The 17,204-nt window shown below is 55.0% G+C and overlaps 2 protein-coding genes across 3 annotated transcripts in view; one reads left to right on the top strand and one right to left on the bottom strand.

Moving 5' to 3' along the window:
* The window catches only part of DUOX2 (dual oxidase 2), an 80,156-nt gene that overhangs the window by 24,022 nt on the left and 38,930 nt on the right, over nucleotides 1-17,204 (top strand). For both annotated transcript variants that reach the window (XM_074965956.1, XM_074965955.1), the window contains one exon: nucleotides 16,764-16,874. In XM_074965956.1, coding sequence (XP_074822057.1) covers nucleotides 16,764-16,874 — 111 coding nt within the window. The remainder of the gene's footprint in view (nucleotides 1-16,763; nucleotides 16,875-17,204) is intronic.
* On the bottom strand, nucleotides 1,112-7,515 carry DUOXA2 (dual oxidase maturation factor 2). The gene is made up of 6 exons (XM_074964719.1): nucleotides 7,369-7,515; nucleotides 6,693-6,750; nucleotides 4,610-4,744; nucleotides 3,809-4,022; nucleotides 2,612-2,826; nucleotides 1,112-1,462 (listed from the first exon to the last, which is right to left on the bottom strand). Exons 1-6 carry the CDS (start codon nucleotides 7,513-7,515, stop codon nucleotides 1,263-1,265), a joined length of 969 nt encoding a protein of 322 aa, XP_074820820.1. The 3' UTR covers nucleotides 1,112-1,262.

The raw sequence follows: 17,204 nt of genomic DNA, 5'->3' as shown, positions 1-17,204 counted from the left end.
AAGCAGGCAGGGATACACCGTTTTTAAGGCCAGACTGGACCATCGGATCATCTAGTGTAACCCTCCTATATGGCACGGGCCAGAGAACTTCACCCCCGTTGCCCCGGTATTGAGTCCCATAACTTGTGTTATGGTCCTTTTGCCAGAGTGGGTGGGGGAGGTTCTGTGACCTGTAACACACTGGAGGCTGGGATGGTCCCTTCTGGCCTTAAAGGCTGTGAGGCCCAGAAAGATGCCAGCTGGAACCTGAAAACTTGCAGAGATGGAGAATCCACCCCTGCCTTTGGAGTTTGTGCCAGTCGTTACGCTCCCTCGCTGTTAACAACTGGGGCCTTCTCTCCACTTTGAATTTGGCTGGCTTTAACCTCCGGCCATTGGTTCTTGTGCTGCCTTTCGCTGCTAGAGTAAAGCCCTTTAGTCGGCAATGTTTGCTCCCCAGGAAGGTACTTCTACCCCCTTGCTGTACCTGCAGTTCCTGGCAGTGCTTTAGTGCAACGCTCCCCTGCTGTCTTGTCATGCCAATATTCCAGCTGCCTTCCCAAACAGAGAGAGAGGTGCAGTGCTGACCAGCGGGACTGCAGCAGGAGGCAGCTCATTAATTAGGGAACCGTCACTTCACGGCTTGATTATTGTTCTTTGCGATCTCCCCCTCCCGCCCTTCCCCCTGCCCCTGCCCTACCCCATCCCCTGTCCATGGCTGCTCATTGAACATACTAAACAGCTTCAATATTCTTCATATTGGGTTTGGCCTTTTCAGTCTGTTACGTAGAATACTGGATGCCAGTAGCATTTCAGTCCTGCCTGCAGGATCCGAGTGTGTCTCACATACTTACTGTATGTGGGGGTCACAGCCTCTTCATGCGAGATTCCAGTCCCCCGACTCATGGGTTCAACATCTGTAGCCAGGTGTGAGTCCAGTGGGAGAAGGGAGGGTTTCGACCTGACGCCAGAAAGGGTGCGGAAGTGCAAGCGGAAATGGCTCCTGTGAACCCATTTGAGCAGAGCGACTATGCAGCTCAACACGTGCTGAGTCCCTGCTGGCTATGAGGCAGCGCCTTCCCTTTCTCTGGAGGCCGCTGGAGAGGAGATGAACTCGGAGGGTTCTCAGCCTAGCAGAGCATGGCAAGGCGCTCGCTGATTTCTGAGGTGCCAACAGGATGTGCGAGTTCAATCTCGGTGGAGAGCCGGAGAAGGATCTGGACTCCATAATGCTCTGCTCCCTCGTGTTTAGGGTCCAACTAGGGAGGGAGGAGGAGCTTCCTCTAGACCGCCTTGATGGTCAGTGCAAAGTTGTCATGAGGATTCTTTTTGCTTGCCCAGAAGTAGGGGTTGCCATACGCTTCTCCCAGCATCGCGTTCCCTTCCTCTTCATCCTCACTCCGATCAAAAAAGGCTTTCAATGCCTTAGGTCGGAAGTAGTGCAGCACAACCACTACCACCCCAATCAGGAAACACAGCAAGCCTGGAAGACACAAGCAACGCACACACACTCAGCAAGCTCCCCTACTGTGCACCCTCCACAAGGAGGGCCCCTTGGGAGCAGCATGTCCCTCATGCAGGGTGACAGATTGCACCCAGCTACCAGCCTGGGACACATCCCAGCTTCCACCCAGTTGATGCCCCCTGTATGTATTCTGACAGGCAAAAGGGAACGGCCTCCAAATGGGGAACTATCACACCCCCTTCCGCCTCTCACTGCAGTGACGGCACCATGGGCTGCTGTGCTCTGCCCCGCTTTCAAATCCTATGCCACACCCTACAGCACCATCAGCTGGACGTTTTGGGGAACATACACAGACTGTGGGAATTCTTACCACTTGGCCCATTAAGCGCATATAAAATCCACAATCTACTGAAAAAGTCCCACAGTGGCCTGCCAGCCCACTCCACCCACCACCGGGAGCGATGCTTTTCACTGTGCAGAGGAACTGGTACTTTCATTGAGCATGAGGCCTGTTTCTCCAAACAGCACCGGAGAGCAGGCTGGCTGGGTGCGAGCAATTCAGAGCCGAGTTCCATCTGGAGCTGCCTACGCCAGCGGGTGCCGGCAGAGTTGCGGATACAGCCTGCTCGGGAGAGCTGGCTGGAGAACGACAGTGTTTTTTTGTGGAGAATTGTTTCCCTTTTGATTTTTAAATTTCCTGTGATTTTTTTTAAAACTTAACAACAACAACAACAAAATAAAAAGTTGGTTTTTAAAAAACCGTTTTCAGTTAAAAAATGAGGTTTTAAAAATCCAAACCAATGTTTTTCCAAATGCCAAAACTTTTCACCCAAAACTAATAATTTCTACCAAAATATTTTCAGTTTCTGGGGTTTCCAGGAAAAAATACCAGCAATGTCAATCACAATCAAACATGTCCAATGAAAAAATACCAGCTCCCAGGCTCCGTGGGAGCACGCACGCTCATTGTATCAGCCCCAGGGGCAGCTGCAGACCACGGAGCAGCACAGCCAGGTTCATAGCTGAGGACTCTGACCCTCACGGGTTGGCTGTGAGGGACTTAGAACTGGACAACAAGCAGCAAGTGCACAGAAGGAATCTGCCTCCTTCTCAGCTGCCTGGTCTCTCCTAGAACCACGTCACAGACAAAGCAAGTGTGATGCCTACTTGTTGCAAGCGTGAGCCAGAAGGACGCCCCGTAGACAGTCTGCAAGGAGGCTGGACCGAACTGGATGGCGCACATGGGGGAGTTCCTGACCGTGGAGAAGGAGAGCAGCGAGAAGATCATGAAGGCCCCAGTGACCAGGATCATGTAGCCCCCGTAGACCAGGACTGGCATGGAGAACAGCATGTTGGAAATGAGCCAAGCACAAAATGCCACCCTGGTGGGAACAGAAAAGCCATAAAATGATGAGACCCACACACAGCCACTGGAACGGGCCACTGTCTTGGCACCAAACTGACTGCTGGGCGAGCTCCAGCCTTGCAAACCCCTTGCCCCCTGAACGCTCACCTCCAGGCTGGTCTAGGAGCTCCAGGCTGTTCCTGGGCTTCCCGCAGGCACTGCCAGGTCAGTGTACTGGATGCCCCTCCCAGCTTCCACGGGCCAAGACAGAGGGGCGGTACCCATGGACAGAACATGGCTCCTAATGTGGGACATGGCTGTTCCTTTGTAGGGGGCGGGGCAGCTTTTCTCTGTAGTTCTGCAAAGGGCCAGGAGGTGCTGAAAGCCATGCCAGGGGCAGGCTAAGGGAAGAGGCAGACTGCAGTGAATTCAGCCCCCTGCACTCAAAGTGGGTGGGCTCCAACCCTCAACTCCAAGTCAAAAGAAGGTTCCAAGTCAGATCGGAAGGACCACATTTCCAGTCTCGCCTGTCTGTCTGTCCAGCCCCCGTTGAGTTCACCCGCAGTCTGTCAACCCACTCATGCTTCCTGGCCGTAGGCAACAGGGGCCAAGATTTTCAAAAACAGGAGCCTAAAGTCAGACTCCTCCATCCATATTTAGGCACCTGCCTGATCCTCAGCAGTGCTGAGCACTCTCTAGCCCCACTGGACCTACACCTGTGATCCCCAGGGCCTGGCTTCTGCTACAGATTGACTTGGGTGCTATATGGTTAGTGTGAATGGACTGACTGGTGTAGACCCCATTGCAGCTGGGGGGAGGCAGGCACTGCTGCAGGCCATGTCTGCTCCTAGTGAATGGGAGTCCAGAGCTGGCTTTCCAGAGGAGTCTCCGGGCACAGCAGGCTTTGCTAGCAAACCCATCTCACTTGGAGCAGGCCCGGGGCCAAACCAAGGATGCCCAGTCTGTTCCCCTTGGGAAGGGAGACTGTCCAGCTCCCTATGAAGAAGGACGAGGCTCACCAGAGAGTTGCTGATGTGTAGTGGCCGGAGATCCTGTACTGGATGTACACGCCGCAGGGGCTCTGCCGGGTGAACTTCTCCGCCACGTACAGGATGGGGCTGGGCAGCCCCTTCACCAGGCCCTCCTCGTAGATTTCGTCGTAGTTTTCTCCAAAGCGCCAGGCAAAGTGCTCGTTGTAGTTGATGGTTTCATTGATCTGATTCACTGGGTTCCCTGCAGGGAAGGGAAGCATCTCGTTAGCCTTGGGGCAGAACAGAGATTCCGCACTGTGTGGGGTTCCAGGGGGCCAAGCAGTAATGGGGGGGCCAGTTAGTTACCTCAAAGACAGGGCTATTGCTGAGCTTACTGCCCTTTCATACCACCAGCCTGCCTTGGGTAGTTCACCCCAGAAAGAGGAAAAACCCCATTGTCTCCCCTTCCCAGCTCTTCCCGGGCTGACCAGTTCTGGTGGGTTGTGTGTTATGGATGGCCCAGAATCCAGAAGTCAGACAGTACTGACCGGGTGACAAGCAACTGTGCTTTCCGCAACCAGAGATTGGACTGCATGTTACAGGCAGTTCCCCCCCGCCCCACACAGGACCTAGGCAGCCCAGCAAGTAGACTGGTACCCAGCATGCACTGGGAGCCAGAGGAGATGTACAGGGGCCCCTGCAGCTGGTAGTGGAGTTGGTGGCCTTACAACAAAGTGAGGGCCAACGGCTCATGCTATGATGCCCAAAGTCAGGGTTGGGGAGAGATCCCCACGTACTGCGCACATGGGCCGCGTTTCACTGACTGATGCATCCCAGCGTCGCACTCACCTACTAGCGTGACGTTGACTCCCCCCAAGCCGATGTGCAGGCCAACGTCTGCATTCACCATGGTGCGGCTGAAGGATTTGTAGGAGGTGTTCGCTGTCACCTGGCCAGTCTCCCAGTCCCCGGTGAACTGCACAGCTGGGAGGGGAGAGAAATCGTGGGTGGAGTTAGTCAGGGGCTAGCACCAGGCGCTGCTGCCCTCATGATCACCAGCTGTGGGCAGAGTCTGGGTTTGTAGGGATTACAACTAAGCCATGGACTCTGCGCAGTCATCGGCCGGCTAAGCTCCAAAAGGCCCTGACTGGCTTCTCATACTGAAATAAGCTCTTTAGGCTCACACCTAGCCCTGTCTGGGATCCCTCCATGCAGAACTGTGGCAAATAGAAGCAGAGAGGACCCTTGGATCCAAAGGGTCACTTTGGCTAAGGCATGTTCCAGCAGGACCTGGGAAGCCACTCACTGGCAGTGGTGCAAAGCAGTGGATGTGTGGCCTAGTGGAAAGAGCACAGACCTAGGAGCCGCAAGCAGGGTGCTCAGCTGCCCTGTGCTGCCCCCCTTGTTTGCTGAGCTGCCCACTTTAAAAAAAAACAAATAATTTATTCATCCTTGAATCTTTCAGATTTTCAAGCTCTAAAGATGGAGCCTGCACAACCTCCCTGTCTCAGCCAGGTGCAGGGAGACACTCGGGGGGTCTGGGAGTCTATGTGTGAAGAACGAGTGGAGCAGAAGGGATGCATCAAATTGTCCCCCTTCCAGCCCCTGGGGCATATCTAGTTCATGCAACCTAAGACCCCTGTAGAACAGGCCTCGAAGGGGGTGGCGTGGCAGGCACAGACCCTAGAGTTCTCAGCACCCCAGCTCCAAAGACACTGCACTGCCAGGGAATGGGGGAGCCGGAGCTGGGGTGGTCTGCAATTGGGGGGGCCTTCAGCAGCTGCCTGAGATCCATGCAAGGCTCAGGGGCTGAACCTCGTGCTTCTACTGTGGAAGCACAAACCCAGACCTGTTCCTTTCACCCGAGGGGAGAATTCAGAGGAAATGCCCCAAGGGCAAACTCTGAGATCTTGCTGTAGACACACTGCAGTCCAGAAGGACTTGCAAAATGGTGTGATCCCCAAGTACTCAGCACCCCCCCCACCCCCCAGTACTTGCTGGGGATCACAGAACCAGAGTATCTATCTATGGACTCCAAACTGGGCTTCCGGGTGGTGCCAGACAGAGAAATTCTTGGCTTCGGCTCTGAAAACGATTCATTATTCTTGTATGCCCAAGCAGCACTTGGATATCTCGTTATGCTGAGAGCAGCATGTGGCAGCTCTCAAGTGCCTCGGGGAGGGTGGACTCACTTCCAGAGAAGGGGGTGGGGGCTGTACCCGCTGCCTCTCGCCCCTTCTTTGACATCCAGTCTTCTGCATTTCCTCAGAGTGCCCCCGTGGCATTTGGACTCAGGGAGCAGCCTGTAAAAATGGCAGGGACCGATCTCTAGGGCTATCGGGTGCTGCCAGTTATAACAACACTCAGCATCTCTCCAGCAGTTGCCTTCTAAGGGTCCCAGTGTGCTTTACAAGCAGGAATTCAGCCACTCTCAGCATCCCTGTGAGAGGGGCAAATATGACACTGTGTGCATGTATGTGTACGTGCATTACTGCCCTCCACTGGCTGGCACCAGAACTGTTCAGCTGTGTGTCATAGGCCTCCCTCCTGCTTACAGCCATTCTCCTGTAGATCACATAAGGGGCTGAGTGTTTTGGCACAGGGGGATTCGATTTCTATTCCCTGAGAAGCTCTGAGTGGCCACAGAGAGAAGAATAGTGACAGCCACAGCATTCCTAGATGGCCATGCATTTATTAAAATGCTATCAAGCCCATTATAGAGATGGGGAAACTGAGGCCCAGACATGTTAAGTGACTTGTCCAGGTCATACAGGAAGATTTAGTCAGAGCTGGGAAGAGAACCCAAATCGCCTGTGCTCTAACCACTAGCCCATGCTTCCTGTGCACACACCCAAAGCCTCCCTACCAGGAAGTGCCCCTGCTCTGGGAATACAGCCCTGTGGGTCACTGGCTAGTTCAAGGGAGCACTTACCAACAATCACCGCACCAATGAAAAGGCTGAGGATAACCCGGAGTAGCCAATACAGCCTCTGTGAGGAGAGAGATGGAAGGGGGGTCAGCTGTAAGGAGTGGCCCAAAGGGTCCTCAATTCTCTTGCGAGTGAGTGAATGTAACAAAATCACTTAAAAGGAGCAAAGCCATTATGAGACTAAGTTCTCTGGGACAGGGACAGAGGCTCTGCACCTGTTTGTGCAGCACCTCGCACCAATCCTGATCAGGGCTTCTAGGCACTACTGTAATAGAAATAACCAATAATGTCTTTGGATTTAAAGCAAAACTGCTGTGAGGGGGGAGAGGCCAGGACTTGAGTAGCAGGAGGTGCAGCCTATCAGAGGGGAGGGGCAAATCAGAGGTGTGGGATGCCAGTATTCGACTAGCAGGGGGCTGTGGGGCAGGGCCGTGGTGCCCTGGCAGAGCTGGGGGGCAGGGCTATGGTACTGGCCTAGCAGGGGGCTGTGGGGCAGGGCTGGGGTGCCCTGGCAGAGCTGGGGGGGCTGTGGCCTAGCAGGGGGCTGTGGGGTAGAGCTGGTGGGGGGGTGTCAGTGCCCTCATGCAGTAGGTCTGGCAGGTCAGAGCTCTCGGTCTCTCTGTTCCCGAATGCGTTGCACGGGAGCGGCCGGGGCCGGGGCCGGGGCCGGGGCACTCACCGCTCGGCCCCGGATCCCCGGCAGGATGAGCAGGAAGCTGAGCGCCAGCGACAGGAAGACGGCGATGACGATGATGGAGCTGACATCGAAGGCGAAGGCCTTCCTGGGCTGAGGGTAGAAGGGGTAGACGCCGTCGAAGAGAGTCATGGTGCGGGCTGGGCGGAGGGCAGGAAACCTGAGCGAGAGACCGAGAGAGACTCAAGCGTGCCCGGGGCCAGCGTGTCTGAACACCGCCTGGGACCCGCTCCCGGCCCCGGGGAGGGGGCTGGGTGGGAACGTGCCCCAGGGCGAGTCGCGCCCGAGGCCAGAGGAAAAGCGCTCTGCGCCCGGGGGTTCGGCCCCGTTCCCGGCCGCGGGCGGGGTTTGTGGAAGCGGACGGTGCGGGGAAAGCAGAGCCACGTCCCCACCGAGCGCGGCTCTGCTCCCCGCTGCTCTGCCTCCCGCTTCCCCTGGACAGCCCAGACCCTAAGGCAGCCACCGCTCCGCGCTCGGCAAGGGCGAGCTGGGTCCTGCCTGGCGCTGCAGCCGCGGGAATCGGGGGCTTTGTATTTTGCGGTGCGCCTTGCAACCGCACCCGTCGGAGCGATCTCCCGGGCGAGCGGGCGCCCTGACCCGCCGCAGGCTGGGCTGTGCATTGGATCTCTCCACGTATAAAGCTGGCTTTGTGTTAGCCCCGTTTCCTGGCCCTGGGTCTCAGATACCATTGGTGGGTATCGCCACCAGCAGCAACTAACCGCCCCCCCCCCCCGTTCCAGCCTGGCAGAGCAGAAATCCTGTATGCACGCCAAAGGGTGAGAGGTGTTGCCCAAGGTCAAAGAGGGAGCAATTGGCAAAGTCAGGATTTGGCTCGGAGTTCCCAGCTCTCCCCCCCACCCCCGACTGGCTGGAGTACAGGAGTATTGGCTGGCATTTTCCAAAGCTGCCTAGGAGATTTAGATACATTTCTGCCATCAGCATTCATGGCAGCCGGGGCTGTTCTGTCCAGTTTGATTATCTCTTAAGATTGTTATGTGATTTCTTTAGAAAATATATAGATTTAAAAAGGGTATTTCTATCTCATGGATAGTCCAGGCTGTTTGTCACTCTCCTCTTTCTCACAAATAGCGAAACTGATTTTGCTCAAACTTTCCAGCAAAAAATCGTTGCATTCTTCCGGGAAGATTCCGGGACAGTTCAGCCCCAAAGGGGAAAGTTTCCGAATATTACAACTCACTGAAAATAGGTGACGGTTAGAAGGGGCAGAGCAAGGGAACCTAAACTCAGTCGAATAAACACCCGACAAGAACTCTGAGCTTTATAATAAGGAATTTAGCGTATACTAAATATATATATAATACAATATAAATAAATAAATTAAATAGTAATATGCGCTAGGTTGGAATCTCTCCGTGTGTTTGGGTTTGTCTACACAGAGAAATTGACCGCAATAGCTACTGTGGAATAAGCTACTCCACAATAGCTCCCATGTAGGACCTCTCTTCTCCGGAGGAGAAGTCACTTTATTCCAGAATAATTAACGCATTTCCAAAGCGGAGTAATTATTCGGGAATAAAATCACATTTATTCCGGAGCAATGATTCCACGAGAGCTTTTCCGGTCGATTCCCCCGTGTAGACAAGCCCTGAGTTAGAACCCACCCGCCTTCTCAAGCAGGGACTCCAGTGGGGTAACTCGCAGGGTAAGTGTGAATTCGGGAATCAGGTTCTGGTTAAACCGCTCAGGCAGCTCTGAGGTGCTGAGAAAAGCCCGGTAAGCTGATCAGACGGTGTCAAACTTTAATCATCGAGCGGCAGCCGGGCATTCCCTGGATCGCGCAAAAATGCCCCGCTCTGGGCAGGGATCTGCGCTGGACTCAACGCACCGGCCCCAGCCTCATCATGCGAGATCATTTTTTCAGTTCAAAAAACAGCAGCCCCTGCCCCGTTGCCGAGATTTCCCCTGATGAAACAATTCGGCCTTTACAAGTCGCTGCATTTGGACTGAAAATGTCTCCTGATGAAAAAGGGGGGGTTATATATAAAAATATTATTTCTCAATGAGAAATTTCAAAGCCAAACAACCATTTTCATTTGGCTTCATTCCGGATGGAAAGTTCACTTTTTGAAAACTGAAAATTCTTTGAGCTTTCAAAATTCTAGCAGGGGCGGGGTTTCACCCTCTCTGGGGTTGGATCTAGGATTTCTAGACCTGGGGGGGGTTCGTTTTTCCTCTTTTTCTTTTTCTCCCCTGAAACTTTTCAAAAGGCTGGAGAAAGATCGCAGAGCTGTAAAAAAATGAAACTTGTGAATTCTGCGGCTCCGACAGTATTCAAAAGGTGAAGGGGCTTTGAAAAGTTAGAGTGAGAAAAGAAAAGAAAGCAAAGTTGGCTGGCACGGTTCATCCTACCCCATTCAGCGGCAAAAGGAATCAAGGGGGAGCAAGCGGGAAGGGGAATGAAAATCAAACCCTGGCATTTTGAGGGGAGGGGCTGTTGAAAACTGAATCGGAACCAACATTTCGCTCCGAATCCCGCCACCGAGACAGTCCGGTTTGTTTCCCAGCTCCCCTGCAAAAAGTGTCCCACGAAAATTCTCCCTTGGCAATTTCTCTCGGGGCTAGAAGCGGGTGTTTCGGCTGGCTCTAGGGTGCCCCAGACGGGAAAGGCAAGTAATGAGATCCCACCCGGCCGCTAAGGGCTTCTCAGGGGATAGCCAATGCCCTGCCTGGGGGGGGGGGGGGGGGTCAGCCCAGATTTGGCTTCACGGCCCTTGCACCCACACGTCCCCTGGGAGCGGGGTCAGGTAAAGGGGCTGCGGGTCATGTCCCCAGGGATCTTCACGCGGGGACACAGCCAGTCCCCATGGGCTGCACTGCGGTAGCCCCGAGAAGCCTGGGGTGTTTAGCTTCTCCCTTGCAGCCTGCTCCAGGCAGAAATGCGCTAGCAGGGGGGAGCATCTCCCTGCTGCCTGGAGCCCCAGCCCAGGGTGGGCGCCTGCCCCTCGCTTACCTGTCCGGCAGGGCAGCGCTCAGGGTCCAGCAGTGCTAGCAGTAGCCCGCGGGCTGCTCTCTTATAGCCCGCCTGCCCCACCCCGGGGTGCCCGCCCGCCCCATCCCGGGGGGCCCGCCCGACTCACCCCGGGGGGCCCGCCCGACTCACCCCTGGGGGCCCGCCCGACTCCGGGGGCCGGTGACTATGCAAATGAGGCAGCTGGGCCCCGCCCCCCAGCTCTTCCTCCTTGGCGCGGGAGCCGCCCAGCCCCACTCTGCCCAGAGCCGGCCAGGCAGGAGGCATCGGGGCCAGAGGGCTGCGCGGCACCGCACACCAGGCGCACCCGCGGTCCAAGTGAGTGCGCCGCCCTCTTGGGGCCGGGGCCCTGGGGTCGGGGGGTGCCGCAGGAAGCACCTGCTGCGGGTCGGACCGGGCGCTAGCTGCGCGGTGCTCGCAGGGCGCCGCTGGGGGGCGCCGCGTCCCCGGTCAGTTCACACGTGGGAGCTGTGGCGGCAGAAGCAGCATCCTTCCAATTTTGCTACCAGTAGCGGCTTCCGCCACGCAAATGCGGCCTTTTGGGCTACCCGTCGGAACTTGCGACCACCTGGTCCAGGGGCGCGAATTCGGAGGGATGAGGGGGGGTTGCCTTGATAAGGGGCAGGATTTGCTTCCTCTTTGCTAATTTGCAATTGATTTATTTGATTATTGAGGTGCGCTGTGGGAGCCCAGCTATGCGGGGGAGAGGGCCCTGCCGCGGGCAGGTGGCGTCCCTGGGGAGAGCCGGCCCTCGCCCGCCGCCCGCCGTCCTGGAGCCGCCTGGCCAGGGCAGGTGGAGCCCGGCACAGCCGTTGCGCAGCCCCTCTCCCCAACGCGGGTCGCTCCGCGCTTTGGAAGTGCCCAGACCGAAGGCGGAGCGCCAGGCGCAGCCCCCCACTGGGAGCTCTGCCCCCCCCCCCGCCAATTAAATCTTGGCCACGGGGACTCTTCGTCCTCCCAGCCCGGCCCCTTGCGCAGGGCTCAGGGCGCTGGTGGAGGGGCTGGGCGGGAGGGTCTCTGCTCTGGGGAGGGGCCGAATCCCCGGCTCTAGCCTCCGTGGGGAGCCGCGCGTGGGGCTGGCTGGCTCTGTATTTCCCTCGCCGAGGCCAGGACACAGGACCGAGGCCCCTCGGGACGGGAGCCTCCTTTCCCTGACCCTTGGCGGGGCACCTGGGCTCCCCTGCACATTCTGTCCCCTTTGCTTCCGCCAGCTGCCCCCGGGCAGGGCTGTGCTGGGCATCCCAGCTGCTGGCCGTGCCCTGGCCAGAGGGAGGCGGGGAGTCAGATCAGGGCCCCAGCGCCTGTTCCCCGGGGCTCGCCAGGAGCCTGCTCCCCGTCCGCAGGCTGCTTCCCGGATACCCCCCTGCCGCCCCCAGCCATTCCGCGCAGCGAGGCGGTCCGGACCCAGGCGATGGGAATCTGCCTCCTCGGCACGTACAACCGCCCTGTGGGGCTACCGAGCCCCCGTGGGTTTAGTTCTCTTCATACTCCCGGGGTCCCAGACCCCCTCCGGCCACAGGGACAGCAAGCCCTGGCCTGCCCGGAGACGGGGCTAAATCCCATCCACCCCATCCCCTGCCAGCCAGCCCTGAGCACCGTCTGGCCCCAGACGGTTTCTCACCCACCCGGATTGACTGGGAGCTGCTAAAGGCACGGGGCCCATTGAGAAGCCGGGTCTTGAAAATGTAATCGGGGGCCGGGGGGGACTGAATGTGCTGCAAGGTTCAGAATCGCTAAAGCAGCCGCAAGCCGGCATTCTGCAGCGTTTAATCTTTTGAAGAAACCAGGGCACTTAACATCAGTGCCGGGGCTGAGACCAGCTTCCCGGAGCTGTCCAGTCCCCTGTACTGCGCAGCTCTGCTTAACTGAGCAGAGAGACTTTCTGGGGTACTTGGGAGCAGCCCCCGTCAGCCTCCAGGGTTCCTACACAGGGGGGTGAGTGTTTGGGGAAGCTAGTCCCTCCCCTCCCTTTTCAATACACAACAGCTCAGCCGTTACGGGCGCTTGTCCTTGATTCCTTGCCAATTCCTCCTGGAAGCCCTTCTTTGGCGTTGAGGGTTTGTTTGCATCACTCTTATCTGGAGTGCAGTTGCTGAAGTGTTTGCTAGGGTCCTGCGGTTTTGGATAGGATTCACTGGACGATTTGATGAAGGGCCTGGAGCCTTTGGAGACACCAAGGGAACCAAGGAGTCCCACACCCAGACTCCTAGCAGGAGGCAAGGACCAGGGCTTGGCTCTGGCAGAACCAGGGTTCCGTGTTTTCACGGGGTGGGGAAGCTCAGAGCTATAGTGGGGTGTGGGCAGAGGAGCAGGATCAAACCCCATTGCTGGACAGGGCAGAGCTGGCTTTTTGAATGTGCCAGCAGGGATCTGAGGCACAGAGAGTGAGTGACCTTCCCTGGGGCAGAAATGAGACTAGATCCTCTGTCTGTTGTTTACCTCCCAGCACATCCTCCCTCTCACCACAGTAGAGGAGGGGTTTCAAACCTTGCAAACTCCCTGTGGGGCTCCCAGGGCTTGTGGAGCCCGCCTAAGTCTGCAAACTGGTTTCCCAGTCAAAGCCCAGTGTTTTCAGGAGTGGTTCAATAAACAGGCCAGAGAGCTGCTAGATGCCATAACGCAAGGCATTTGTTTGGCATGCCAGGGGCTGGCCTGCATTTCGCGAACTACGCTTGAGCTCACCAGCACCAACGTGCTTGCTCTTTCTCCATGGTGCTGGGAGAGAACACTGGCCTGGTTCAGAACGAATACATCCAGGAAATCGGGCAAATCAGCCCTCAGATGAGTAGACATCAAAGCAACAAACTGCAGCACAGGTTGGTTGGAGCGCTAGGTGGCCACGCATGGGAAATGGACTCCCAGGCTCAAGGAGCACCACCCCCAGGAGACCACATGATTCAGGCGCAGAAGGTCCTCTTGGCAGGCCTGAGTCCCAGAGTCCTTGCTAGGACTTGGTGGGATAGACATGCTGAATGGACAGGGCCGGTGCAAGGATGTTTTGCACCCTAGGTGAAACTTCCACCTTGCACCCCCCCTCCGCCCTGAGGCGCCCCCCCTGCGGCAGCTCCCCGCTGCCCCCTCTCCCCTCGGGGAGCCGTGCGGCAACTCCTCGCCCCAGCTCACCTCTGCTCCACCTCCTCCCCGAGCACGCTGCCGCCGCTTCTCCCGCCTCCCAGGCTTGTGGCGCCAATCAGCTGTTTGGCACCCAAGCCTGGGAGGGAGAGAAGCAGAGTGGGGCGGCGTGCTTAGATGAGGAGGCGGAGCAGAGGTGAGCTGGGGTGGGGAGCGGTTCCCCTGTGCGCCACCCCCCCCCCCCCGTTACTTGCTGCAGGCAGCCCTCCCCGCGCCCCTCTGCCCCAGCTCACCTCTGCTCCACCGCCTCCCCAGAGTGCGCTTTTGGCCGCCCCCAACCACTTGGTGCCCTAGGTGACCGCCTAGTCCGCCTAGTGGTTGCACCGGCCCTGTAAATGGATAGTATGGAGAGTTCCCAAAAGGACAGGCAAGGAAGTGGAACATGGGAGCCACCAAAATAATCTTTGGTTAATTGCTCCCCATGAGGATTTTGGGATCTTGGTCCCTGTTGAATACTCCCCACAGTCTTGGATTTGTCAGTTGATAGAGGCTGGGTGGATCCTTCGGGCCAGGCCATGGAGAGATGAGAATCCCAGATGTACAGGGTCAGCCTCCCTGCTTCACAGGCCTAGTACAAATCCCCCAGGCTGCACCAGAAGACAAGAACAAAAGAACTTTCAAAACTCATGTCGGCTGGAACTCTGCATGAGAGCAGAACCTTTCTGAGACAGTGAAGGGACGGGGAAAGGGAGGAAGGATGGGCTATTGGACAGTGCATTTGGTTTGATTCCTGTGGGACCATGGGTCAATCACATAATTTACCATGTGTCTCTGGTCCCCAGCTATAAACTGGGGATAGCACTTCCCTATTTCATGGGGGGAATGTTAAGATAAATCCATTAGTTGCTCATGTGCTATAGAGGATGGAGCATTGAACTTGGGTGCAGGAGATCTGGGCTCTATTCCTGACTTTGCCGCTGACTTGCTGGGTGCCCACGAGCAAGTCACTTCTACTCTCTGTGCCTCAGTTTCCACATCTGTAAAATGTGGCTAACAATAGCAACCTCTTTTATAAAGGTTTCAGAGTAGCAGCCATGTTAGTCTGCCACAAATACTCCTTCTCTTTTATAAAGTGCTTTGAGATCTACTGATGAAAAGTGCTGTATAAGAGCTAAGTATTACCCCCGAGAGAATGAAAAACTTAACAACCCTAACCCTAACCCTAACCCATCCCTGAGGCATGTGCCCAGCTCATCGCATTTACGTACAGAGGAGAAGTATGTGAAGTATGTGACCTGAATGGAGAGTGCATTGACTAATGCCATGGCAGGAAGAGCACAGTATAAATGCCTTGCTGGTAGAGACTAGAGTCTCTCTCTCTTTGCAGAAATATATGACTGGACACTCCAGCTGTTGGCTAGCTTCTAATAATTTTCCTTGCATAACATTCCATCTTTCTCTGCTGTTTATCTTATATTTCTTTAAACTGGGCCAGGAGTGGAAATTTCCTGTTCATTTCATACCAGCCCAGATCCTGTTACAGTCTGGATCTACGGTTTTCTGCTTGTGAGAAGTAGCCATTTGTGAGTGTCTCTTTCTACTGGTGCTACGGATAATGCTGTAGTAGGGATTCACAGCACTAGTTGTATCGGAGCTGTCTGAGTTAATGTTACACCCAGCTGGCAATTTTTGAAAATTTGGTTGTAACTCTTTCCTCTAGCAACTATTCTGTCAGCTGATAAATACATACTCATATGCATACATAGCCATACTGCTTGCAACTGACAGGCAATGTCGCCATTCTGTTTTCACTGTACTGTGCTTTTCAAGGTAGAGGAATCTTTCAGTACTAGTTCAATCTTAAATCCATATGTCATGAAGAAGTAACTTTCTTTCAAAAGCCAATGAAGTGGTTTGCTTGTAATAATACTTGCTAACGTATGGATCTGAGATCAGCTGAGAGGAGATTTATACAGTATTATTTCTCATAAGCAAAGGAACATTTGTTTACAGTGTCTCAAACCACCTGTAATGGCATCATGAATTCAAAGGACAACAAAAATAATGGGGTTTAGAGTGTGTATCTCCTCTTGCACGCAAACTGAGGGCCTGGAGATGGTATCTGGTTTTGTGGGCACAGATGCTAGCATTTAGATCTTAAACTACTACATTGGAGTTAGAGGTGCACATGCTATAATTTGTATTTGCTGCTAATAATAGGAGAAAAGTTTCCGGTATCATTAACTGCAGATGCAAAACTGAACTGATAAAGATTATGGTCCAGGTTGAGGGGTTTCTAAAACTCAGGTACAATACATGCGTTCCATTAGCCTCTACGTAAAAACCGTGATACACCTGGAGTGTCACTTAGGCCTGGAATGTGGGAAAAGACGATTGTGTAATCTTTGTCAGAAACTATGTCCAGAAAACGGTTTATCCAAACAATGTGACTTCTTGCCGAGGCAGTGCATTGAGGGGGTCCTTCCACAGAGCAGGTGAAAATAACTTTGGAAGCAGACCCACCATGCTACTATTTGCAGGACGTGCACAGCAAACATGTGAACTCTGCTTTCCCCTGCTGTGCAGGCCTGCTATTCAGAACTGTGCCTTATGGACAGGAACACTATAGAAATACATAGGCAAGATACCTTTGCAGACTGCTGGTCTCCACCCTTAAGATTTCTGCCTCAGAAGCAGAACAAGTGTTAAACTGGTTGGATGATTTGAAGTACTGACTCCAATCTAGCATGTTAGGGGAGCCACCTAAGCTAGCCAATGGGAGCTGCCAGCGAGAGGAGTGCATACTAAGTCCTGTCCTGTCTCAGAGATGGGTACGTAAGTCTAGGCTGCAGGGAGGCGTCCATCCCTCCTAGAGATCCACGGTTGGGAAGCCCTTTGTAGTTAAGCACCTAAGGCATGTTATGTGAGGAGGTGCATCTCTCTCATAACTTTTAAGCCTAGTGGGTTGGTCACCCACCTGGGATGTGGGAGACCCCCCCAGTTCACGTCCCCCCTCTGCCTGATGGGGAGAAGGGATTTGAACAGGCATCTCACAGCTGAGTGCCCTAACCACTAGGTGATGGGATATTCTGACATGGGGCTGCCTCAGTCTCTCCTGTTCCCCTGTAGATAAATAATTAAAATTTTATTGGAGCCAGGAGATTGAATCCTGGGTCTCCCACATCCTGTGTGCATACTCTAACCAGCAAGCTACAGCATCATTCTCTGGCCCCCTGCACTCTGTGAGACACCAAGGCCTTCAGAGGTTTAGAAATTCTTTGTGGGGCTCCAATTCACCTGCTTTCCTCTCTGTTTTCAGAGGCATCAGTGGGAGGGTCTCCCAGGAAAAGTACGACCGTCATGGCCAGGACTAAGACTTGGATCCTGGCCTTGGTTGGGTGGCTCCTTTCCGGGACGTGGGGCACAGTGGGTAAGTACCATTACCTTGCTTCCATCACCCCCCATCTGTGGTTACTGACATATTGGAATGCCCCATGTTTTCTCGCTTCTGTTTGGGCTTCTTTGATTAGAAAGAATCTACCGCCCAAGGCCACGTCTCTTGGGGGAGGAGGAGAGGTGCTGAGATAAGGGTGTGTCCTGGCATGTGATTGTGGGGTGGATGCCCTGGCTCCGTTGTTTGCTGTGACTAATACTGTGTGGGCAAGCCATGCACACTGGTGTCCCCCATGCAGGGAGTGGGACATGTTGGTATGGCCCCTTGGCTTTGATTGGTCAGTAATATCATTTGCTGTTCAGTTCA

The sequence above is a fragment of the Natator depressus genome, chromosome 10 (assembly GCF_965152275.1).
Source record: "Natator depressus isolate rNatDep1 chromosome 10, rNatDep2.hap1, whole genome shotgun sequence".
In the NCBI taxonomy this organism is placed as follows: Eukaryota; Metazoa; Chordata; order Testudines; family Cheloniidae; genus Natator; species Natator depressus.
Note: the sequence above shows the minus strand (reverse complement) of the source record. Positions and strands in the feature narration are given on the sequence as shown.